This window comes from Meleagris gallopavo, chromosome 4 (assembly GCF_905368555.1).
Source record: "Meleagris gallopavo chromosome 4, MGAL_WU_HG_1.1, whole genome shotgun sequence".
NCBI classification, from domain to species: domain Eukaryota; kingdom Metazoa; phylum Chordata; class Aves; order Galliformes; family Phasianidae; genus Meleagris; species Meleagris gallopavo.
Genome location: NC_139407.1, coordinates 29558194 through 29584687, shown reverse-complemented (window position 1 = coordinate 29584687; position 26494 = coordinate 29558194). Strand labels below are relative to the sequence as shown.

General features: G+C 45.5%; 1 protein-coding gene across 6 annotated transcripts in view; it reads left to right on the top strand.

Annotated features, from left to right (window-relative positions):
• SEPTIN11 (septin 11) overlaps window positions 1-26494 on the top strand; it is a 61636-nt gene that overhangs the window by 8944 nt on the left and 26198 nt on the right. For 5 of the 6 annotated variants that reach the window (XR_014882978.1, XM_085222650.1, XM_085222652.1 and 2 more), the window contains exons 2-6: window positions 12222-12336; window positions 15620-15815; window positions 20554-20740; window positions 22852-23013; window positions 24746-24842. Coding sequence is in view for 5 of the 6 variants with exons in the window: in XM_085222650.1 (XP_085078776.1) it covers window positions 12222-12336; window positions 15620-15815; window positions 20554-20740; window positions 22852-23013; window positions 24746-24842 (757 nt within the window). In the remaining variant the exon portion in view is untranslated. Of the gene's footprint in view, window positions 1-10750; window positions 10835-12221; window positions 12337-15619; window positions 15816-20553; window positions 20741-22851; window positions 23014-24745; window positions 24843-26494 lie in introns of those variants that run through there. The other variant, XM_085222654.1, reaches the window with a different exon arrangement.

Below are 26494 nucleotides of genomic sequence, written 5' to 3'. Positions count from 1 at the left end.
CAGACTTACAAAATACTTAATTTTTCCTTTCTAGAAGCTGTCCTGAAGCAATGTATTTCAGCAAGGTGCATTAGAATACTTATCTGATTTTGTAGGGTTACAAGACTCTGAATTCTGGCAGGTATGTGTTTAGCTTGGCTGTCTGGGAAAGGGTCTGGGCAGCTGGACAGAATTTCTGGTGTTTTCTTTGGGATATATCAAGGAAAAATATCACAAGTATGGGTTAATTCTTATGCTGGTTGCGAGCAGTGGCATGGATTGCTGCAGCACAAGTCCTGACAGGAGGGCAGGAGTTAAAAGTAAGTCCAAGTCTGTCCACTTGCTTTCTATTCAAGCACAAACATAACAGATGGAGAGTCTGAACTGAATGTGGTGTCCAGCCTTAATTTGTGATGAGTTGGATCTGATGATCCTTGTGGGTCCCCTTCCAACTCAGGATATTCTGTGATATGCAGAGGTGGGTGCTGGCCTTGGTTTAATCTGTCACTGTAGATCCATAGGCAGTTGATGGCCGTTGCTGAAGCCTGTGTGTGGAATAATTTATGACACTGTTTCAGTGAGCACGTGGGTGAATGCCAGCAGTTCTCAAAACTCTGCCAATGCTCTTGTGAGTGGTAGGGCTGCTGCAGTAAAAACAGCACTAGATTAGTACAGAGTAATGCTTGGAAGTGTCACGCTTAGTTCCGAAGGACTGTCCCATCCCTTCTGTGCAGCAGCTCTGGGCTCTAGGCAGGATGCTGTGCAAGGAGAGCAGCAAGAAGGCATGTGTTAATTGGGAGTGTTATTCAGACATCAGACAAGGTACGGGGGAAGCAGCACAGGAAGGCTACAGGGTTTTCCTAAGCAGCCTTTGCTATCTCTCTGCTGGTTGGGAGGACAATGCCATCATTTGCAAGTACTTGGACTGTGTGGGTGAGTGCTGCAGCACTTCATCACGCAGCCTTGAAGCGTTCTGGTACCCCTACAGGGCTGCTGGGCCGTGAACTTGGTGCTGGGTGTCTTTTTGGGGGCTGAAGTACTGAAACTTTCCCTCAACCCCCCATAAGATGCAGCTGCAAACCACCAGTGCTTGCCTGCAGCTCTTAGGCCTCCTGCTTTTAATTACTGTTGCGACACTGCCAGTAGGGTGGGATGGCCAAAGCTCCAGCTCACTGAGGCAATGGGGAGCCACAGTATGCAGGCAGGAAGCCTCTGGCAAGGCACAGGGCAGGGGCAGTACCTGGCTCTCTCTAATTGTTGTTTGTTCCCTGCTCATTCAGTGCTTGTATATGGAAACCTACCACACAGAAACTCATCAAAGGTTGAATTAGAGCTGGCACCCAGCAGTCTTGCAACTCACCCTGTAGCTATTGCCCACGGGGGAATGGGCAGCTCAGACTGCTGGCCCTGCCTTGGGACTACAGACCCTGTGCCCCTGCACAGGGGTCAGTGACTGGCCTCAATGCACTGTCCTCTGGTTAAAGACCCCACGTTCCCACAAAATGTCATGTATTAGATAAGCATCGGCCCTAATGCACAGTCTCCTTGTGCTTCTGAACAGCACTGATAACTGAAACAGCACTGATAACTGAATTCCTGCAGGCTGGTGTCCACTTCCTAGTGGATAGGATGAAGTACACAGTTCTGGGGCTTTCACTTGTGATCTCACTTATCAGTGGGCAATGGCACGAAAGCTCTGACATACTCTGTCAGATTTGAGCCTTGATGAGCCTGCTGCCAAGTTAGGGATGTGCATCATTTTATCAGGATTGATAGAATAGTCCTGGAAAACCATTCAGAACACAGCTCCATGTTTTTTTTAATATTCTTCCTCATATAATAAACTTGGTGGGACATCAAGTCCTTTAAAGTTGCTAGTAAGATTTGCATCAAGGTCTTAGAATTATTATAAATGGGAACACGGTTTTATGGATCCAGGGCTAACTAGATCTAACTAGAGTCTGGAATTTAGACATTAATGGAAGTTTGTTTGTAGAAATACTGTTAACATTTTCCTTCAGGAGTTTTTGTTCTTTACATGTAGTTGCTCAAAGTAATACCCAGTGTTACAAAAGAAAAATATTTTTCTCTTGCTTATTTCCTCATGGTTGGCATTTATACACCATTCCCAGTGGGTTCTTCTATTCTGGGGTTTGGAGTGTTGGGGTGTATATGTGGCTTCTTTGAGGGCAAAAGTTAAAACTGTTGCCCTAAAAGAAAAGAAGGCAAGGAAAAGGTTAAGAAAACTGAGGGTTCAGGGATAGACAACATCTGAAACTACTTGCATGAGTACTTCCTCCCCTTAAAATCTGAACATGCTTTTTAAAAACTTGCTGTAGGTACTCAGCAGTGCTGCTGAGCTTGAGATGCATGTGAGCGCATTGCAGGCTGTAAAATATGAGGCTACTGGGGCCAAACCCAATCTCAATGATGTTTCATGCCTATCAGGTGTGGTGCAGCAATGCCACAGTGTCATGCTTTGTACCTGCAGCACCAGAGCCTCCTGGGGACTGCCTCGGCAGGGAGCTGAGAGTGGCCTAGGGCAAGCAGCTACTCAGGCTGAGAGGCTTTGCTCTCTACTTGCATCTGCAACCCCCTTCTGAGTTTGTTGGCTGATGTTGGTCGTTGTCCTTGCTCCCGCATTGTGAGCGGGTCCCTGACTTGTGGTGGTCTGGGGCCAGAGCCCAATAGTAGAATTCGGAAGAGAAATACAGTGTGATTTGGTGCAACACCTGAACCTCCAAAGATTGCTAGGACAAGATTTCAGGGGAGGGACTGCAGCTCTTGGAGTTTGATCCCCGCATGTGAACTCTGAGATTGTCCACAAGTCCTAGTTCTGGTAGGTACAAATTGCAGGAACAACTTTACTGGGAGAGAAACCAGCCACTGACATGGCCCTGTGCCAGCCTTGTCCTCCTTCTGCATCCATCTTGGTTGCTCTGAACTGCCACTATTTCCAGATAATGGGGAAGGAAGAAAAGGCTAACTGTGCAGGCTGCTGTTTTACTGAGAAAGATGCATGTGGGAAATGTGGGCAGATTTTTCACAGGGAATGATTTATGCCAATTCTGCATCTTGTTTTATTTGTGTTATTAGGATTAAGCTAATAAATGTGCTTGAAGTTGTAGATTATGGGAAATTGTTATTTGTCAGCACTGTATTGCCAAGAAGATACCCCTGAACTATGTGTGAGTATGCAATTGCTTGCTCTAGCCAACCCTAGGGAGCCTGGATACAGGAATGCTGTTGCAGAAGAGAACAGTGGTTTTTCATAATGAAGTACTACCACTGAAGAACGCCATTCATCTGCTTGTGCTTCAGAGGTATGCTGTTACTTAGATTTTTTTTTTAAGCATCAGCTTGTCAACAATTTTTTTAGGTGTCCAAACTTGTGTATATACATGCTTGGAGACTGCAGGCTGAAGTGGAGGGTGATGTGGACTCTGTTTTGAGCCTGGCTGCTTAAAAATGTGATGTCTTAGTGGAAAGCCTGGCAGCAAGTTTGAGCCCTGGCAAGGAAGGGGGAGAGGAGAGAGAGAGCAGGGGAGAAGGATAAAGGTCACAAGCTTTAGCCAAGGCCTTAATTTGTGTTAGTCAATGGAACCAAACCTTTTAGTCATTGCCAGATCTGTTTTCAGCACTCAAGTCAGGTGGGTGTGTAGCCATAGCTCTAAAATGATAGGTTTGTCTGAGCTCATGCATTTTTCTGAGAAGTTATAGCCTGGACTTCCCCCCAGTCTCAGGTAGGCTTCATTATTTCAGTTGCACAGTAGTTGTTCCTGTCTGACTACTGGTAAAGGAACAGGAAAATGAAGGCGAATTATGTGGCTGTTTATCCTGAATACTGAAGTTATCTGCTTTTCCAGATCTTTTCTCCAGGATCTTTTTTTTACCTCCAAGACATCTTGTACAAAGACAAGGATGTTGTTTTCATTCCATGTTATGCAATTGTAGCTTGTAGCTTCCAGAAGTGAAGTTCGGTAGCTGCCCTAAAACATGGCTTTTCCTGCTGAAAAATACCTTGCTTACTTATAAGCTGCATTAGGGAATTGCCATGAAATAATTAAGGAAATCATCATGGGCTGTTTATAAAAAGGTGAGGTGATTACAGGAATTGAAGCTGCTGGTATGACCTGAGCTTGGCCTGATGGAAAAGCTCGCACAGCCCTGCAAGTGCTGAAAGCTGCAAGCTCAGGTACAAGTATGAGCAATGCAAATAGTGCATGCCCTTGTTGAAGGGGTGTCCAGCAGTCTCAGGGCTGTGCCAGCAACGTGCCTTGAGCCCCCCCCTGTTTCTTGCCAGCTCCAGTTCTGGGTAAGAAGCGCTCACATGGCTCTGAGGCTTGGTGCATCTTATGGGCTGTGGTGTGGCCTCATTGCTTTAATAATATATTCCCAGTTGCATGAATTGAACTACTTATTTAATTCTGCCTCAGTCAAAGAGGTGTTTGGAAAATAGGTCCTTGTAAAAGAAACTTGTCTGACAAACCTAATGCTGGTATCATTGCCTGTAAATAGGGAGGATCCATATTCTCAGGCTGGTCTCCTGCAGAAAACCATATTCTGACTTTAGGGTGATGGTGTCTGCCTGAGCCTCCTTTCAGGGCACTTGAGGGCATGGAAAACAGAGAAGACTTTGTTGCTGTTAGTCTTCTCTGAGAAAGGTGTGAGATTTCTATAAAAGTAATGCTGCTAACCCCTTTAGAGGGGATCAGCAGAAATGCTCAACTCCAGAAGAGGGGTTAACCGTGCTTGGTAGGAGGCTTGTGGGGCCTGTGCTGCAGTGGGGGCTTGCTGTTTGAAATCATGATCAGCTAAAATGCAAACGGAGCTTTTTTCCCTCTTTATTGGGTGCTATGGAGAGGGTGCATGAAATAGAGATGGGCCAGAGCAGGGCTCTTTGTGTATACAGGAACTGGTGTGACTCTCTGGGGTAGAAGGCTTCTCTCCACCATAAGCTCAGGACTGGAGCTTGGGAAGCTCATCCTTGGGTTCCTTGAGACTGGAGAGTTAATCCTCTCTTCTGGTGCTATGAGTGTTTGTTTAGCCTGCTCTCTTACAATGCATTTGTGGAGTTCAAATAGTTGGAGTGTATGTTGGGCAGTTGCCGGTGTCCTGTCCAGGGATTCTTTATGACTTGGAGTATCCCCAGCATTGCAGCGGTCATCAAATGTCTTTGTGGTCCTGCCTCTTTGCAAGTGATGAATGTGGAGATGACTGTGGGAACGTTCCTGTCTGCAACCCACGTGTGAGAAAAATGTTTTGTCTTGTGCTTCCCAGCAAGCCCAGAAATGTAAATTCTGGGGCAGTCTATCAGTGCAGCCAGACACAAGGAGGAGAAAAGGCTTGGTGTATAGTGGCCTTGCAGTCCCACCTCCTCCTCATGATACTAGCGTTATGGCTGTGCCACAGACCTGGGCCAGATCTACTTTCCTCTGGAAGATCTCTCAAAAAATGTTAATTGGACGAAAACAAAACACAGCCTTGTGAGGCAGCCACGGAAATTTGGAATTAATGAGGTGGAGGGAAGGAAGTGCTTCAGCCAAAATGGGGGATTGCTCCTTGAAGCATGTCCTACTTATGAAAATCTTTCCCTGGTTAAAGACAGGAAAGTGAAGACATGCTGAAGTCAAGCAGGAAAAATTGTTGAAGGCTTTAAGAGCACTGTTTCAAACCTGTCAGCTAAATAGTTCAATTCCTCTACATGCAGATCCGGATCAACTTAACTTCATTCTTATTCCTGCTGGAAAAAAAGCAAACTGCTTGTGAAGGTGAACAATATTATTTGTGACCCTCTATATTCCCTGATTGCTGACCTCTTTTTAATGATTCTTTTTAAAGAATTATGTGACGCCCTATAATAGCTTCCTGGGCCATAAAGGGCAATGCATATTCTCATTTTGCTATTTTAAAGCAGGTATAAAGGCTGTGCCTTCACATCCCAAGGTTGCCTTCCTCTTGGTTTGAATGAACAACTTCAAATCTGGTTTTGCTGCTTGGTTGTTATGTTGATTACTTGATCAGTAACATGTTCAAGTACACGTGTTGCCACTGAGTGTAAAAATACAAAGTCATCCAAAGCTGAGGTGTTATATCTCTTTTTTTATTCTGTGTCCTTAGTGGCACATGTGCCTGTGGGATATGCTCTTAAGAAGAGCAGGTCAAAGCCAGCTCTTTCAATTCAGTCCTGGTAGGCAAATGAGTCCTTTAAAAAATCTCTGCTTCATTTAGGTCCTCCAGTAACTGCAAACCCAGTACAAGTTACTGGTGCGCCAATGTGAATTTATGGAGCTGAATGATTATTTATTTTGAAGCTGAGATCCATTCATACTCGTGTTGGGGTACCTGTGCGATGAAGAAACCATATAGCATGCATATATGTCAGCAATGTCCTAGGACTTTGGTGTGAGAATTACTGTGATTAATTAGAATGATTTAGTCCAGGATTAAGAGAACTAATAAATATGCAGTCTGGAGCCTTGATACACTCTGCTCTGTGGGCTGTACTTGGTAATTGGGTCTCAGCAGAGAGCTGTAGCACTGCTTTTTGGTGCCTACGCACAGGGCAGTGCTGTGCCGTCCCACTGCCTCCAACCAAGCTGGTGAGGCACAGCATTAATGCAAATCCTGCTGATAGATCCCAGGGCTCATTAATTATCCTGAGCATGATATAGGGCGCTTCTCTGTTCTGGAGCCTGCTAAATGGGAGCTGACAAAACATGCCCCAGATGTGCAGCTGCAGTATTGCAGGACAGAAAACATGGGATTAAGGAGTGGTGAGCCAGCCCGCACCACCTGACAAGGAGAACTGCTGCTTTGTGTATGGAGTGGCCTTTAATTTGATTCAGGTATTGGAACAGTGCTGCCTTGTTACAGGTTTATAAGGAAGTCCCATGGGCTGCCTTTCTTTCTGAAAAGCTCTGTGTTTTGCTCCAGTGATATTCATGCACCTAGCAAGGCCAGGGTTTGGAGAAGCCTGGAGAATTTTGGAAGAAAACATGGCAATGGGCTTGGAGGCTGCGCTGCCAGGTTTACACCCACTGTGCTCCACTGTGCCTGGGATTGCGTCCCAACAAACTCCCTGCTAATGGGCCCCATGTGAGTCCTGCTGGGTTCGTGGGTCATACTTCTCTGTGTCGTGTCCTGTATTGTGCTGTGCTTCCAGCTAACGGCTGTTAGCAAAGGCTATGTCCACTTATTTAACAGCCTGTGATGCAGCTGTTTCAGTGCTATTTTAAGTGCATGGCAGTGGATTACAGGAAGAAATGGCTGTTATTTTCTTCCTCTCTGCTGTCTTGCTGGACTCCATCTGTGATGATGTGGGATTCTGTAGCAAAGGGGCGTGGGGGGAAAAAAAATTAGCTAATACCTACATAGCATCTTTCCTCTGCATGTGCTGGCTCAAAAGACAAAGTGTGGGGAAAATGAAAATAAATTAGGAGCAGTTTTGGGAAGGAGTGAGTGGGGTCTCAGCCTGAGGAGAATGGCACTGACTGTAACATTTAATTTGTCAGGTTGATGCAGAGAGTCAGAAAGGCAGTTAGCTGCATGTTGTCCTCCTGTCAGGAGAGCTGGGACAGGGGATTTGAGAGCATCTGGTTCTCATTGGGCACTGCCTTTACTTGGTCTTCATTCTTGTTTGTGACACTGTCTTCCCCCTCCCTTCCTCCTTCCTTTCCTTCCTCAATCCTTTTTTTTTTTTTTTTATTTCTTCCAGTGAGTTTACAAGTCTTGCTGGAATGCACATATGGTCCTTATCATCCCTGAAGTCCAGCTTTTTTTCCCTCCTGGTTAGCAATTTGTGACATCAGGGGCTGCTAGAGGCATTAGTCACTTTTACTCCAAATAGAAAAGTTAGTGGTTTTTGGAAACCTATGGAGGAAAATGTCTTTTATGTCAGCCCTTGGCACGAATGCAGCCGTTACTGCTCTGAGTCTGTGCTGACCTTTAGCCAAACATTTTGCCTGGAAGATAAATGTTCTTTCCTACTCCCTGCAGCCACTTTGGAATTGTTGGATTTTGCTGACTTTCCTCTTCCCAGAGGAATGTGGCTGTATCCTTTTACCTATCTTCATGCTGTGCTGTGCCAATGGAAGCTGCTCTGTTGGCCACAGGCACTTGGTGCTGGACCGGGGAAGCCAGACTCTTCTGCTACCCTGATTCTCAAGGATTAAAAGGATAAAACAGCATGCTCAGGGTGAGCCTTGGTGTTCCCCATGTCCTCTCTAGTTATTGAGCTATTTCTGGGCAAAAGTCAGGGAGCTGTGGCAGCACTGTGAGTGTTGGCCATCCAACTTGCCTCCCTCTGATGGATCTTCATGGTTTACTTGGCATAATAATCTGCAGAGCGAGTGGATGTCTTCTGCAGTGGTCTGCTCCTTATGCAAGGAAAAAAGACCTCCCAGCCTCCAGTAGCTTGCATACATCTGCCCCAGCTGGCAGCCAGGCGTGGAGACAGGAACTCCCCCTCTTAGGCTGGTGACACTGATGGTTATCCTGCCTAAAATAACAACAGGCCTTCCTTTCGTGATTAATGGATTGATTTCCATGGTCTGCGTTCTTGCACCATGAATGTGCTATGGTGGGGGGAGGGCTGTTTCCTTTTATTTTCCACAGTGTTGTTATATGTGAGTTTCCTCATCTAAGAATTAAGAACTCAGCCGTCACTTCAGCCTGTGCAAGGAAAGAAGGGGAGGTTACAAGCAACTCCAGCAGCGAGCCTGGCTTTGGTGCAGGCATGGGAAAGCTTCATATCCTATCGGCTTTAATGTGGGGAAAGGGTCTGATAGATCTGCCTTGTCCCTAGTGCTCTTTGCTTCTGTGCTACTACTGCTTGCCCAGCTAGTCTGTTGAGGTCCCTGGCCTCGGATGCAGCAGAGATTACTTGAAGTGCAGGAACCTGTGCCTGGTAAAGGGGCAAAAATGTGGTTGGCTTGTGCTGCTGACAACAATAAAAGCTTTCAGAATTTCTCAAAGGTTCCTCTGAAGTCGTGTGGCCTCCAATAACTAAACACTCGCTTCATATTTGCGGTCTAGCTCCATGTTTTGCATACCAGAATTTTTCCCCTCTTGAATTGGAGGCTCATTTTTGTTTTCTTTAACTCTTGGGAGGCCATGTGAAGCTGACCCCCAGATGCCAGAAGCGATGGGGATGAGGGAGGGGATGAGGGGGATATTTTGCTGGCAGACTTAAAGCAGAAGTGGCTCAGCCAGAAGGCTGTCGGGGCTGAGGGAACAGCTGCTGTAGTTCGGGGCTGAGTGAGGAGACCAGGGCAGTAACTACAGATTTCTTTCTGGTCTCATGCTCTACAGTCTCTGGGAGATACTCCTTTCTGCATCTCAGCTTGCTGACCAGACACCTTCTCAAGTATAAGGGAATACTCTGCTTTGCACTGCACCTCCAGAAGTGGCCCTCTTCTAATCCTGCAGCCCACCTTCTCTCTAGCTGCAGGCACACTTGCTGTCTCCAGTGAGAGAAAATAGGTTTATTTCCCTTTATTCCTGTTAGCTCTGCCAAGCCACAGCGGCTTAGAAGGAATGAGCCACTTCTATCCTTGCACACGCCTCATCAGCCAAATTGTTTTACAGAGCTTCACTGAATTACATCCAGACAAGCCCAGAGCATCCGTTACGGCACCGCTTGACCTATAAAGCCGTTACCACCAGGAGCCATGTGTGAAGAAAACCAGATCCAGTGCAGAGTTAGCAGGGCTCTGAGCCCACAGTCTTTCTTGTCATTCTGTAAGGAACATCTATTTTTCCTTACAGCTAAGGGTGTTGGGAGATGGGGTCCAGGCAATTCATCTCTTCAGAACATCTGCAATATGATTGTTGATCCAAGAAATATTAACCGTTAAATTAGTTGTAGATCACACTGCAGAGAAAAGTCCTCAGTATCTGTACCAATAAACAAGCATTTATTTGTTTAGTGCTCTATAGCTTTTGTAGGGCTGGCATATGGTTTTAGAAGTTTTAAAATTCCTTTCTGGTCACATAGATGGTATATGAAGAGAGAGGGAAGGTTTGTCTTGTAAAGTGAGAGTCAGTAGAAACAGGACTTTGTCCTAAGAAAGTTTCAAACTAAAAACTGCATTTAGGATGTCTTAAAGTCTCCTGGCGCCTGATGCTGTCCAGACGTTCACCCAAGTCTGTCCATGTCTGTGGTGCTCTCTGTGGAGTTCTGCATAGTGGTGGTTTTCCCCAGGCTGATCCTGTTCAGAGATTGCAGGCTGGGAAGGATTATTCTTGTAGAGTACTTGCAAGAGATTGGTGCTTCCACATTCAGTGATGTGCCTGGACATTACTAAGGCACCTTCGGGACTGCACTGTGGGCTGAGGGGCAGTGGAAGGGTTGGTTTGATCCAGGAGTGTGTTTAGACGCAGTGTGGAGGAAAGAGAGCTGTTGTGCTGAGTTCTATGAATCTCCAAAGGGAAAATGTGGAATTCTCTTGGTGGGAAAGATGATGGTGTGCCTTTCCACTTAGGGTGGAGTGCCCTCTGCCTTCCTGTGTCAGGTGGAGTACATTGGGCCCCAGAGTACTGCTCACCTGCCTTCATGTGTATATCTTGGGCCCTGGGCTCAACTCTGGGGAAAAGATCCTTTGCTTATGGCAGCCTTCCACTGCTTATTGACTGTAGGCACCCAGTTGGCAGCGGGGTGACTCACTTGAGAACATGGTCTGCTGCCTCTCCTTGATTGCTGTCACAGCAACTCACAGCCAGAGCATGGTGACCATCTCATTTAACATCTTGTTGTTTTTTAAACATTTCTTTCTTGCCAGACTGAATGCGTGAATCACTTGCCTGTCCTGCTAATTATATGCTGAGCAGCCACACTTCTTGCTCTCCAGTAGAGGTTTGTTTCCACGTTGGTACCTCTGAGCTCGTGTGCCACTCAGGCTTCCACTTCTTTCAGATCTTGCTGAACCTCTAAGCCCTGGAGGCTGCTGGGCAGCTGTCTGAGCTCAGCCCAGTGTGTTCAGGCTAATTGGTGGTGGCAAAAGCAAAAAGGTGATTGCAGAAGTGGTTTTGGCCGTGGGAAGATTCATGCTGATTATTGCAAAAAATAAAAAGTGCTAATTGTGATACAAAGGTGAAGATGTTCAGCCTCTACCATGAGAGAGGAGAGAGATTAATTCAGCCCAGCAGTCTCAAATTGTCCAGCACATTCCATGGAGTATGTAATAGGGGTATTGTGTTAAGCAGGGCTACATCTGTGTCAGTGGGCTGCTGGGGTCCCTCTGAGCACTTGCAAGTTGCTGAGCCCTCCTTGCAGTGAACAAATCTTCTTTTCTGCATCCCTACTACTCAGTGAAGTGTGCTGCTATTTGGAGACCACTGCAGGGACATGGAGATGTGGGCTTGTTTCATCTCTGCCCACACCTTGGGCTGCTGAGCTTTTCCTGAGGGTTTTGCTGATCCAGGCAGATACCATACTACACTTTTGCCTCCTGTTATGTGGCGCAGCTTCTAAAAAATACCCAGTATTGAAAATGCAGATACTGGTTTTGTTGATGTTTGCTGCTTGCAAGAGAAAAAAAAAAAAAAAGAAAAAAAGCAATCAAAAAGCCATGTAGCAAAAATAACTGACACAGATGCAGGAGATGAGTCTAACTCCCATTCCTGCTGAGTAACTGATGATGAGGCAGTACTTGCTTTCCCAAAATATATCAGGGAAAGAGATACCAGTACTGCACCGAGGGATGTTTCACACCCACCACTTTCTGCAGAGCCTATGAGTCATGGGCACCCAGTGCTTTCTGGGATCTGCCCTAAACTCCCTTCATTTAATCATAAACCTAAGCCCACTGGTTTTAAAAATACTTGTGTTACAAATGTTTAATTTAACCCATTCACGGCATGCCCAAATCCCAGGGTCTCCTCCTATCGATGAGCTTTTCCAGAAAATCACTGTTGTGGGTCGGTAAAAGAGATTATGTAGGTAACAAGATGCTGAAACCTCATAAACGGTATTTGGGTGCTGGTAGTTTGCTACACCCAGTTCATCAGTCACAAGTATGGAGAAGCAGTCTTGAAAATGCTTGCATGCCTTAGTGCTGGGGACAGTTAGCTCTGGAGCCCCACAGTGGAGAGCTGGATACAAGTACAGAGAGCTCATACGGTTAGATGAACCTGAGATGAAACTCTTGTCTCCTGAAAACTTCTGAGTCACCTTGATAGAGTGTTGGATATGACCTGCTGCTCAGCCTCCCTGTTACATTTCTTTCTTCTTGCCCTTACAGAATGATGACCTTAGGAACCTGTCCCTGTCTGGCCATGTGGGCTTTGACAGCCTCCCTGATCAGCTGGTTAACAAGTCAACATCGCAGGGCTTCTGCTTCAACATCCTCTGTGTGGGTAAGTTGTTTCACACTATGGGTTGCATGCAAGTCTGCAAGTTAGCACCTTATCCGAAGGATAAGATCTGAGCCACTATTGACTTTAGTGGCAGGGAAGTGACAGCTTATTTCTAGAGCTGCTCCAGGCTAGGAAATAGTATTCCACTCCTCCTTTTTCCCTTCTGTCCCTTGATCTGAAATTTTTAAATTCTAAGGCGTTCAAGGTATCGATGGTCCTGAGGTTCTGCTTTTCCCAAAGGCTGCCATAAGAAAAATAAGTTGATTTGGGAATTGAATGAATTTTTAGAAAAATGTTAATTTAATTTAAATTTAGGCACAGAGGCTGCTTCTCAGTGAATGGCATTTCTTTTCTTCCAGGTTTTGCCTGCCTACCTCATTATATTCTTAGTTTTTCTATTTGGAAATGATGTCGTTTTTAGATTCTAAATGGTGTATCAAGTACAAAGTCTATCACCTATTCTCTGCTGCATTTAATCTGGGTGCTGCAAGTTGGTTCAATAGCCTGAGTTACTGTGTAATTTTACCTAAATTTTTCAGAGGTGCAATATGGGGAGGTACGAGATTCTTTTTAATATGGAGAGGTGCTGACTGTCTCTGCACTTCATAGCTATTATACAGAGAGAACTGCTCAGCCCTAGGGAGCTGTGTGCTAAAACATCACTAACCTAGTGGTGGACACCTTCAGGATATCTCCTGTGATTGAGGTTTATGAATACTTAAAAATGCTGTCTTTTACTGTTAGCTTGACAAAGCAGTCCACAGACAACATCTTTTCATCCACTGTTTACTTAAGGCTTAAAAAGGGCATATTGTCCCTTCTAAAGGGGGGGGGATCAGAGAGGTTGTGGCTGTTGCCCAGAGAGGCTGTGAGTGCCCCATCCCTGGAGGGGTTCAGGGCCAGGTTGGATGGGACCCTGGGCAGCCTGATCTGGTACTTAATCTAGCAATTGGCAACCCTGCCTGGGCAGGTGTTTGGAATGTGATGATCCTTGAGGTCCCTTCCAACCCAAGCCATTCTATGATTCTGTGTTTCTAATAAGTTAATTAATAGGAAAAAACCACGGCCCTCTGTGATGTTCTGTGACAAGATGAGACTTTGTCTGCAGAACAGGATAAATCATCTGAAAAAATCTGGCAAATGAACTCATTTCCTCTTCATAGCTTTGTGCGTTGAAGAACAAGATAAGAGTAGTATACTTGTTTGTGCTCAGACTATCAGCCATCACATGGCTCTTCTAGCAGCATGAAACCATTTAAAATTCAGCAGGGAACATCTAGATTAGCAGGCAGCTCTTTGATCAAAATGGCATAAATTAATTGCCTTTTTCTTTTGCAGTAAATATTCCTCTCTTAGCATGACTTGATACATTTCCATTAGCAGCAATTTGCTCCAACTCTTCTCTTATAAAATGTGCTGATCAACCATTTTTAGCTCCACACTAAAATTTCACATAAGTTCCCGCAGAACTTATGTGTCCAGAGAGGAGAAACTTTCCCTTTAAAAGAAAACTTTTCAAATTGTGTTTTCAGAAAGGACACCGTCAACTTTGACATAGTAATGTGAAGCTTTTAGTTGCATGACTGAAATGCTGCAAAGCTGATCGAGCAGAGCATTCGGCAGTGCTGCTTTCATATCAGGAACTCACTATAATACGTAGCTGCTGACTGTTTCTGTGGACACAAATGCTGCATGGTTTGCTGAGGTCTTCTAAGTGAGGCTTCTGCACATTTTGAGTGAGAGATCCTAGAAGAGTGCAGACGGCCCAGGGAGATGCTTGGGGGCCATCCCAGATGCAGGCTCTCTTCTCCCCCTTTATTTTCTGCATTGGTGAATCAATCACTTCAATTTAAGATTTTTCAGGGCAGTGGGGAATCTTGTTCACAAGCGAGTAGTTTGCCTAAATGCTAACTGTAGTGCAACAATGAACGTGGTTTGGATTTCCTCAGAAGAGATGCAGCTTGGCATTTCTGTCACTTCTGTTGTTAAAAAATATGTGGAGAGGAAATTTTACTGAAAACTTGGCTTGTTTGTGGTATGACCTTGAGATAGTTCCTAAGCTCACCCCCTGCTCACAGCACGGGCAGCAGTAGCAGTTGGAGAGGGTAACACTAAGCAAACACTTATGACTTAAAAATGGGATTTAGGCTAATGCTTTCATCAGTGTTATTAATTGCACTGAGGGATTAGCCAACCTACAGGAGTTTTAAAAGTTGGCACTTATGTAGTATGCTATTTCAGATTTTATTATTTTTTATTTTTTAAATTTTATGTACTTGCCTCAAGTCTTCATTAACCTAACTGCATTTTTGTTGTTTGTAATTCTCTTGAAAAACAAACAGAAATTGATTTTGGGAGGGAAAAAAAAGGCATAAAATTACACAGAATTGAATGTCTCCTTGAGAATCAAGCTTAGAGTTGAGAGAAGTTACAGTTTGCTTCTGTTTAAAAAAAAAAAAAAAAAAAAAAAAAAGGCAGCAGAACGAGGATTTGACCAACGCTGTTAGAAAGAGAATTAAGTATTTCTCGAATAAGAGTGCTTCATGCTGTCCCTTGCAAGATGTGCAGGTTGGGGTTCTTTGTGCTGTCAAGCAGGAGGGCGTCTAAAGCTCTGGTCAAGTCATAACAATGTAAAAACAACAAGTAACAGCTGAACTCCACCGAGAGCAAATGCTTCCTTGGGAAAGGAATGATTATCTGTCTTACCTGCCATGCCAGTGTAGCAAGTCCAGTAACTTGACTTCTGGTAGCAGCAGGCATTTGCTGGAAGGAGTCCTTTTCCTTTTTTATGCCGAGGGCCTCGCTCAGCAAATGTCTAAGTGACTGTTCTTAAAATGGTCTCTTTTTTTCCTTTTGCTGTTTCTAGCTCAGCACTCTGGCTCTCTACCTGCAGGTGATAGTTTTTAGCTCAGAAGGCATTTGGTTTATCTTCATGTCTGTCAGAGCAGCAGCTTTTGCCTAACAGGAGCTTGTTTTGGATTCTCTGGTGCGTGGTGCTTTGCCAGGGATGTCTGCAGGGTGTGCTTCACAGACCTGCAGAAGCCAGAGCTGATGTCACCTCGTGATGTCCACAAAGTCCTTTGTTCAGTCCAGGGGTATTGGTAGAGACTGGGACTGTCTCAAAAGATATCTGTTCCTCCAGGGATTATTTTACTTAGCTGTATGCACATAGCCTAATTCCACTAGTGGAAAAGCAAGGTAACTACTTAACCTGGTGTATGGGCCTGAGGATGAGATTGGGATGGGAGATGGCACCATTCTGACTCTGTTTTTATCTGCTCAGGTGAAACTGGCATTGGCAAGTCAACATTGATGGACACTCTGTTCAATACAAAGTTTGAAAGTGAGCCTGCTACACACAATGAGCCTGGTGTGAGATTGAAAGCCAGGAGTTATGAGCTCCAGGAGAGTAATGTCCGTCTGAAGCTGACCATTGTTGACACGGTTGGATTTGGAGATCAAATTAACAAAGATGAGAGGTAAATTTATTTCTACTGGGAGAAGGAGTCTTGGTACTGATATGCTCTGAGATCAGAAAGTCTCGATCCTGTGTGGGAAACAGGGTAGGTCCCCTGTTCTGGGGATATACTGTGATTCTAGTGTGGCAGCTGGCACTGCTGACCCTGAGAAGTGGGTAGAAGTGGCAAGAAACTGAAGAAGCAAAATGATCAAGTAGAGGATTACAAAGCTGGAACTACATTTCTGCCGGCCTTATCGTAGCATCACTAAGGTTGGAAAAGACCTCTAAGATCATCCAGTCCAACCCATCGCCAACAAGTCCACTAAACCGTGTCCCTTAGTCTACACATTTAATGAACACCTCCAGGGATGGTGACTCCACCGTCTCCCTGGGTTCCAATGCATTACCACTCTTTCTAAGATGAAGTTTTTCCTAATATCTAATCTGAACCACCACTGACAAAACTTAAGGCCATTCTGTCTTGTTCTGTCACTGTAACCTGGGAGAAGCCTACCCCCACCTCACCACAACCTCCTTTTGATGTTATTGTAGAGTGCTCAGGTCTCCTCTGAGCCTCTTCTCCAGACTGAACAACCCCAGTTCCCTCAGCCACTCCCCATAAGGCTTGTGCTTCAGACTCTTTGCAGCTTCATTCCTCTTCTCTGGTCATGCTCCAGGGCCTCTATCTTTCTTGTAGTGGAAGGGTCAAAACTGAACGCAGTACTAGAGGTGTGGCCCCATCAACTCCAAGAACAGAAGGATGATCACTTTCCAAGTCCTGCTGACTACACTATTTCTGACACCAACCAGGATGCTGTTGACTTCTTGTCCACCTGAGCGTACTCATGTTCAACCGGTTGTTGACTAATAGCCCTGGATTCTTTTCTTCCACTCAACTTTCCAGGCACTGCCCTATGCCTGTAGTGATGCATGGAGTTAGTTTTTGTAACCAAAATGCAGGACCTGACGCTTAGTCTTTATGAACCTCATGCAATTGGCCTCAGCCCATCTATCCAGCCTATCCAGATCCCTCTTTAGAGCCTTGCTACCCTAAGGCAGATCAACACTTCCTCCCAACTTGGTGTGTTCTGCAAACTTACTGAGGATGTGCTCGTTCCTCTCATTCAGATCATCAATAAAGATATTGAACAGGACTGCCCACAATACTGACTCCTGAGGAAAACACTGATGACTGATCTCCAACTAGATTTAACTGCACTCACCACCATTCTCTGGGCCTGGCCACAGAGCTTAGATTTTACTTAGAGAAGAGTATACCTGTCCAAGCCATGGGCTGCCAGCTTCTCCAGGAGACTTCTGGGGGAGATAAAAGTCAAAGACTTTACTAAAGTCTAGGTAGATTACTTTCACAGCCTTTCCCTTATCCAATAGGAAAGGTCACCTGGTCATAGAAGGAGATCAGGTTCCTCAAACAGGACCTGCCCTTCATAATCCTATGCTGTCTGGGCCTGATTCCCTGCTTGTCCTACACATGCTGTGTGATTCACTCAAGGTGATCTGCTCTGTGAACTTCCCTGATGCTGACGTCAGATGTTCTATGGATCTTCCCTCTGACCCTTCCTGTAAATGGGTGTCATAGTAGTGACATAGTCTCCTGTCACCTAGATCCTCCCTGTTTGACAAGGACTGCTGAAAAATGATGGAAAGCAGCTTGGTGAGCACTTCTGTCAGCTCCCTCAGTACCCATGGATGAATCCCATCCTGACCCATCAACATCCTCGTTTGCTTGTCCCTCAAGCTCCAGACCCTCATTTCTATAGTGGAAGGGCACCTGAAAGGGCGAGGTGAGGATGGAGGATATTTGCCTACCACCCTATGGAGAGATCTGTTTCCATTCCTCCCTGCCTTTTAAGTTTCCTTCTCCCTGATGGCAAGAGGGTAGGGGACCCTCTGCTACTCGCCAGATGTCCCCATTGGTGCTTTTCTTGCAGTGTTGGCAATGTTTCCCTCCACCCATTCATCTCCCTTTCACACTCCCTGATATGCCTTAACATCCTAGTGATGACTGCTAAGTGAGCTGGTCTCTTGAGCTGGCAATTGCTCCAGGCAGCTCTCTGCTTGCCCTGGGGTCTTCCTGATTTCAAGACCCTCCCTTGCACACTGCAATGCCCTGCTCCTGTGCACAACTGCCTGCCTTGTCAAAGAGTTGATGGTGGTCATCTACTTAGCACCCTAATGGCTTTTGCTCATTGCGCGTATTTCCAGCCAGCAACCATCAAGTGAAACTGGCTTCAGCAAGTCAATGTTGACGGACACGCTGTTCAGTACAAAATTTGAAAGCAAGCCTGTGACACAAAGCTGGCGTGAAATCTTCTTTCAGGTAACTAGTGATAGGATGAGAGGTTATGGCCATAAGTTGCATCAGGGGAGGTTCAGGTTGGATATCCGAAAAAATTTATGCTCAGAAGGGTTAAAAATGCAGTGGCACAGGCTGCCAGGGAGGTGGTGCAGTCACTCTCTCTGGAGATGTTCAAGAACCATGTGGATGTGGCACTGAGGGGCATGATTAGTGGGGATAGTGGGGAGGGAATGATGGTTGGACTTGATGATTTTAGAGGTCTTTTCCAACTTTAATGATTCTATGATTCCATGATGCTATCTCCTCAATTTCAGGATACACCTTGCACACCACAATCCCCTGCTCTGCTGCTGAACGTACCTGCACCAGAGGTGATCCCCTTTGTCTATGTGCAGCTTAGTTTGAGTATCTACCTGAATTGAAACATAGAAATACTTGAATATGCATTCTCATGTTGCAATTGCTTTTCCATCTTTAGGTGACTAGAACTCAGATTGTAGTTCCTGCCCACACCATCTTGTGTTGCTCAAGACCAACTGAGTTTTGTTTTAATCTAGGCACAGATTTTCATGTTGCATGTGTGAAGTAAATATTCTGGACAGCCTGTGTTGTGCGCAGCCTGCACAATCCCTTATACATGTCCACATGGATTTTTGCTCTTGTTATGTTTAAAAACAGTCACTTTGTGATAATGGCTAAAAAGCTAATATTAATGCATTTCCTACATTTTGGAGCCATACATTCCCTCATTACAGCAGTCCCATCTTCCTCTGCAGTCTTCTTTGCAACTCTGTTCCCTGCTCCCAGATAAATGAGGGATGCTGGCTGTCAATGTGTGCACTGAGCAAAAGCCATAAGGGTGCTAGGTAGATAAACAGCATCATCTCTTTGACAAGGCAAGCTTAAAGTGAAAGATTCCACTGACAATTCTGTTAGTGTGGAGACTGAGCAGACACCATTTCTTGTTCCCCAATGAAAACTTTGATTTTTTCAAAAATATCATTATTTTTACAACGCTTTCTTTCTGGAATGCTTCCATGCTCCCTGACCTGCTACTGAAGTGCAACTGTTGTCCTTGTTTTGCTGTTCCCACTCCTAGCCAAAGCTGTGGAGCTGATGCAGAGAGGCACACACGCATCCTGGAAGGAGCTCTGCACATCAGACAGTGCCATATGCTCTCAGGCTAGAACAAAAGCTGCTCAGAAGAGGAGCAGGTGCTCGGAGTGGGGATGCTCCGCAGCTTGTTACTGCCGGGTCACTTTGCATTTGCTTTATTCAGCAGACAAATGCTAGTGGTATGGATATTGAAGTCCCTCTAACAGCCAATTGGAGAGCAGGGCCAGAGACAGTCTGCGTTTTGCTCTGTCCCGGTGCAAAGCTCTGCTTTTGTATGGACTTTTCTCTGCCACATGTAAAATCTTGCTGCTTTATTAGTTTTTTGTGCCTGCAAATTAACTAATAGTGCTCAGTGGTGTTTTCTGGGTGTCCGGTGTCAGTGGCCATTGTGCAGCAATGGCTATTTCCTGCTATAGCTCTTCCTTGGTAAATTGAGCAAGACTCTTTTCTATGTAAGCCACAGTTTTGAGCAGCTTGAACAGCTGCAGTGGCATCTGGAGCAGAGGGTCAGGATAAAAACCTTGTTGACTGCCTGTTGTGTTTCCTGGAGGACCTGAAAACACCCCATTGCTTGTTTCCTCACAGCCTCTCCTAGGGAGGACATGAACATCACTATGAATCCAATACTTGAGATAGTGGCAGTGTTGTCTGGTCCCAGTGCCATCTTCAGTGGTCTTAATTGGGCCAGAGGTTCTGAGGTTGTCCTGGTGGAGAAAACAGCAAACAGAAAAGTTTCTTTTCTAGAAGTATAATCAGTCAGATCAGAGCATGTTAAACCATGTCAGCTTTTTTTTTCAGTCAAAACAGTCCCCTCATACAGTCTCAAACATGCAGTGACTTTTGAGTTTTGCTCACAAGCTTCAATTCCTGAAAACTTTTTTGTCTTTTATTCCCTGTGTATATCTCTCTTTCCTCTTTTAAGATCACAAACAAAATTATGGAATAAAAGGTGGAGGTAATTTCATGGTTACATTTTCTTGTTTCTGGTGATTTTCAATGGTTTTGTCAGATCAGTGGTTCAGATCTCAATGGGAGATACTCCAAAACAGAATTTTCTTCAGAGTAGCAGCTTTGTGTGCACCTAAAGTCCAGGGTCTCTGCCACATCTCCTTGCTAATTTGTCCATAATAAACTCCTTGTGCACTAAGCAAAAGCACACACTTGGTAGGAAGGGACAGTAGGTTGGATGGGGATGGTATCAAATGCAGCACTTTTCTTCATAATGCGCAGAGCACCCGTGAAGCTTCCTGAGTGCTGTTCAGTGACTTGTGTTGTCTGAGCAGTAAATGTTTGCTCAGTGCTCTCTCTTCTCTCTCCTCAGCTACAAGCCCATAGTAGAGTACATTGATGCGCAGTTTGAAGCCTACTTGCAAGAAGAACTGAAGATCAAACGATCCCTGTTCAATTACCATGACACCAGAATTCATGCCTGCCTGTATTTCATTGCACCAACTGGACACTCGCTGAAATCCCTAGACTTGGTCACCATGAAGAAGCTCGACAGTAAGGTACTTGCTGGCATGTTATGCCCATTGCACAGCTCTGCTGGTTTTTGTGGATTTTATGACGTTGCCAAAGACCTAGCTAAACCTGCACAGAAAAATACTGTCTGGGTTTAGCAGCACGGAATGGCAGAGATGTGGTGTGAAAATTTTATTACCTCGGGCTGGCTGCTGGGATGGGTCATAATTCAGTGGTTCATACCTTGCACAGATTTAATAGAAGTGTAGGCTCTCATCCTTTTCCGGTCCCATTCCCAGTTAGGAAACTAGACTGCTTTGCTTCACAGCTACGCTGTAAAATTAACAACGGGAGAGCTGTGGTTTAACACTGCCAAGTTCAGTGACACGTTTATTCACAACTGAAAGATCACTTGGCTGCTGGGTGAAAAAAGCATTTTTTCCTCTTCCAACCCATAAACAAAAATGAGAGGTTGAAGTTGAACTCAGCTAGTTCTGCACTAAGTTTTTTGCCATCTCTAGTTTACTTTATCCAGTGACTAGTTTTGGTATAAAACCTCATATAAGTATATGTGAGAGGGAGACAAGTACATCCAAACACTTAAGGTCACCTTACAATCAAAGAAAAACAAATCAGAATGCTGCGTCTGTGTGCTCTGGGCACATCCAGCTAGACACAAATAGTGATTTGTACTTCAAGGCAATGTAATGTTACTCTAACCATGATATGATAAACACCAAGAATCTGAATAAATTTTACTCTGCATGCATTTTTTCAGTTACCCTCTTCAGTAGCAAAAACAGGAACTGAACTCGGTTTTAAGCATGGTAAGCTACTAATTAGTAAGTAGTTTTGATGTCTCTTCTTTCAGGGAAAATAACCATTGTACAAATGTACATTCAACTGAGATTTCTCTGTATTTCTATATGTCATAATTAAGCAATTTAAATCTGTCCACCCTGCTCCTGTGGATTCTGATTCTGCAAAAGATAAATGATGATAATGCTTCTTTATTTCCTAGAGTGACCCATTGATTGGGGTTTATTACAGTGATGGAGAAACATCCCTGCTCTATCCAGCTTAAAATAGGGTTATGGTGATTAACCCAAAATAAGCTAACTGGCGTTCATCCCCATTCTTTTGGCAAAAGGAGGATTTAATAACTCCAGGACATCCTCTGAACAGAATTAACTGATGTAATATAAGAGGATTTTCAAGTACTGTAGATAAAATCCCTTCATATAGGTCAATATTATCATCTTCCACGCTAGCAATATTGTCTGCTGTTGCATAGGAGGAGAGCAAGAGAAAAGCAAGTTCTGGAAGATCAAAGACAGAAAAATGGTCTGTCTAGAGGGAGTGGAAAGGAAATAATGCCACTTTCCTTCTTCTTGCATGCCCCTAGCTTCTGTCAGCAAAGCAGACACTTACGTGATGCTTGCTTTTTGTGGATCAGTTCAGCTCCATCTAGACTCTGCCATCTCCCAGTGGCTTTCTCATGCTGCCATTTGCTGTTTACGGTGTTGCACATTGTGTGGGGAAGAGAGTCAGTCCCTTATCTTTAATTTCTGTTAACCACATCATGCTGTTATCTTTGATTGTCCAAGAGCTGTAAAGGGACAAAACCAATCCTTGCTTTGTAGTGCAGTGGTGTAGTAGAGTGCGTGCAGACATGTGGGTGGAGGAGCAGACCTCTGTTACTGCTAGCTCCCATCCTGCTGTGGTGGGACAGCAGCCCCATAGTGTGCCTTTATGTCCCTGATAGCAGCACTCAAGTGAGCTCCTGTGGGAGGCTGTTGTCTGAGTTTGTCACAGCCACCCAGCCTGCTGTGGCTCAGAGAAGTGCCTCGCTGGTAATTTCCTTTTTTTTGGAACAGCTTGTAATAGTCTATGACAGCATTTCCTGTCCAGCCAATTTGGATGAAGAGGGGAATATGACAGAGACAGGAAATAGCATGTTGCCAAATTGCATTTGACTTCTTTTTAAGGCCATAATTGCTGCTGCCTGAATATCCTGACTACGGCAGCAGCCATGGGGAAGTCTTCTGCTGGGTTGGTGGCAGCTGGTGGCACTGCTGGGGCTATTGCTGCAGGATGCGCGCGCTGCCCTGTACTCTTCACATGGTGCAACATGTGCAGTGCTGTCCTTGTCTTGCAGGTGAACATCATCCCCATCATTGCCAAGGCTGACACCATTGCAAAAAATGAGTTGCACAAGTTCAAGAGTAAAATCATGAGTGAGCTGGTCAGCAACGGCGTCCAAATCTACCAGTTCCCAACAGATGAAGAGACAGTGGCCGAGATCAATGCCACGATGAGCGTATGTTTTTCTTTGAGTTCTGCTCCCCTTGCTTTCTCTGGGGCCATCCCCAATGGCTGGGCACATTATACTATCTTTCTTTTGGCTTTTGAACTGTGTTCTGAGCACAGAAACCAGGCTGTCCAGAAGGCTCTTGGCACTGGAGGTACGTAGGCTGCCTGACCTGACGCATTTTTTTGTCTGCCAAGCAATTCTCCTTTGAGCATTTTTTACATCCTCCCCTCTTCACAGTGTTCCTATCTCAGGGAAGGAAGAGGATGGGAGGCAAGGCCTGGAGCAGTCAAGCAGAGGGCTGAGGTTTGGGTTTCCTGTCCTGAGTGACCATTTGGTGCTTGGTGGGGTGAATCACTTCTGCCTTTGTCTTGTTTTCTAGTGAAAGCGGGGTTGCCATTGATGCTCCGGCTCTTGGCAGGGCCAGTGGCCATCAGTGGCATGGGCTCTGCCTTTCATTTCCTTCCCTTTTTGAGCAATAGCAGTGGGAACTGAGGGCAGACAAGACTGGGGTAAAGTGAGCACTCAGTGGGTTTTACACTGAGAAATGACAGTTTGCCATGGTTCTGATTGAAGTGCAAGGGGAAGAATGTGAGTCCCAGGTTTCTGGCAGTGCCATGTCTTCACTGCAGGGCTCATAGGGCCATTGGGTGTCTTTAGGAAGGCAAGTAACACACAAAGGGATGTGCTGATTCCAAAGTAAGTGCATCTAATGTGAGCAAGACTGTGAGTGAACAGAAGATTGAGTTGCTATCAGCATTTCACAGGGAGTAGAGGTGTCATAATTAAGCCATTTCCTTGTAACTTGAAGATTTGTGGGAGTTCCCTGCACAGCTGCCTGTAGACAGGCGATTTCCACATGCAGCTGCATATCAGACCCTCTCCAAATCTCTGCATTGTCTCCCCTTTTTCCCCATCAGTGTTGTGCTTGCAGCAGGGGGATGCTGGCACAGAGAAGAGACATGCTTCTGCCCAGGCGTTGTGTGTGTGCCGTTTTCCTCTGCAGGGAAACTCCTTTGCCAGTTAATCACATCCTCTGGAGCTTGGCTTTTCCCCTTCCTGCCCAGCCCATGACCACAACCTGGCCGCTGAGGCACCACGCCTGGAGCTCACGCCCAGCCGCTTTGGATAGGAGAGCGCTGTGGGCTGAGCTGGCGGGAGAGGCAAGCTTCCTGCTGGCAGCAGCTGTGCTTCTGGGAGCAGATCCCAAAGTGCTGCTGCCACACCCGCAGAGAGACTGGGATGCAACAGTGCTTGGTGACTCAGTCGTGTCAGCCCTGGGCTGGGTCACATAGGCTCTTCCCCTTACTCACGGTTTTGTCTTTTCAAAGAGGAAGCATTAATAATTATTACAAGCGGCAGAACCTCACTGAATTTTTAGCCTACCTTGCTTGGGAGGATGTATGTTATTTCCTTTTTCTCTTTTTTACTATTTTTTCTTAGAGTTCAAATTCAATTCAGTCTTGTCTTTTTCTGTGTTAAACATGGTTGTGTATTGTAATTATGTGTAAAATATGTGCACTTCTTGTATTTTTAGGAATTCAGAGTTTGGGACTTGAGGTTTGAGCAGGTTTCTAATCCAGACTGTCCTGTTGCTCTTTCTAAAACACTGGCTGAATTGCAAGGAGACTTAGTAACTTAAATCCAGCACAGCTGCCACAGTAAAACAGCTTTCTTTAGAAACAATCCCAGCCAGTGCATCAAAGGAAATCCCTAACCTCAGTGTCCCTTTTCTCCATAGGTCCACCTTCCATTTGCCGTAGTTGGTAGCACTGAAGAAGTGAAGATTGGCAACAAGATGGCAAAAGCCAGGCAGTACCCCTGGGGTGTTGTACAGGGTACGTACCAGAAGCACAGATAAGTCCTTGTCATCTTGTCTCATTCTAAGGAAAGGTGCATTGATCTCTGAGTGCCCCTAATCAAAATCTGTCTTGGGAAAGTGAGATCGCCGCTCTAAGGCTTCTCCTTAAAAACAGGGCTTTGTGACCTGGAGATGGATGGGATCCAGCCTGGCCGCTTGCTTTAGGGAAGAACAGGGTAATCCTATTAGGAAATGTTAAATGACTGACTTCTGAAATGAAAGCATAAATTGTCCTCTCTTCTGTGTGCTTTTCTGCCAGTAATGAAGCATGAGCAATGGGGAAGATCTGAGCAACTGGTTTGGACTTTGTACACAAGGCAGAATAAAAACATATAGCCGAGGGAGAGGCGAGGGGGTGTTCCAGGGAGGGGAGCAGGTGCTGTGCCCTACCAGCTTCCTTCAAGCAGGAGCAGAACCAGTCCAATACTGACTGCTTGGTGTGTCTTGTCCTGGTATTCTAATCCCTCATAAAGCTAACTGAGAGCAGAGTTTAGCTCAGTTTGTTTGAAGCCCGGACTGTCCCAAAGCTCCCTAAGATAGAGCTGGCTCTCACTTTCCCAAATGGTGCTGGGAATTGGAGGCTTGAGACCATGCTGGTCTGTTGGTGATTTTAGCTGCATATCCAACTGGAGAATGGCCCACTGAGCTGCAAGGGAGCATCCACAAAACAATTCTGCAAAACTCACCCCATTTTTTTCTTCAATAACACAAGCTGAGGCAGCCTTGGATTTATTGTCTATGGCTGTGTGTGCCAGAGGGTAATTCTGGGAATAGCTGACAGTTAGGAAAGAATCTCTGTTTGGTAAGTCTTCTACTTGACATGTATCCTGCTGGGTTCTTACTGTTCCCAGAACTAAGAGCAGATAGTCTAAGAGATTTATCTGGGTACCAGAGGGACTTTGAAGATCTGGCCCTAAATTGCCCCTTTCCAGTGAGACAGCTGCTCCGATCTCTGAAGGGGAGCAGCTGGAGTACTCTGCTGGGTCCCCAAGGGCAGATGCAGAGCTAGCAGCAGAACTGCTTGCTGCTTGCTGTTGGATCCTAAAAAGAGAACTTCCATCCCTTGTTTTTCAGAATACTCAAATTATTTGCTGCTCTGAAGCATGCAGCTCTCTCTGGTCACAGACCCCTTGGAGGCTGAGCTGCTTGCTTTGCCAGGAGCTGAGTGGGGCATGCCAGAACCCGTTGAGCATAGAAATGGTTATGAGAGCCCACATTCTACTGTACTTGTGAGTTGCCACGCTCTCAAGCCCAGAAGTAGAGGTGTAGGGCTCCTCTGTAAGGTCAGCTGCCACAGAAAAATCATCTCTGGTGGGGTATTCTCAAAGCCTCAGGAGACTTTCTGGCTGCCTGCCATGACCCTGTTGGTGACTTGCAGTTAGAGTGAGTTTGAGTGGGAAGCACAGTCCCATGTGCAAAGGGATCATATCATCACCTTGCTAGTGAAGAAATGCGTGTGGAACCAAAGAAGGGAGAAGGATGAGAGGTAATGGCTATAAATTGCACCAGGGGATGTTTGGGTTGAATATTAGGAAGGATTTCTTCTCAGAAGGATGGGTAATGCATTGATACAGGTTGCCCTGGGAGGAGGCACTGTCCCTGGAGGTACTGAAGATGTGGTACTGAGGG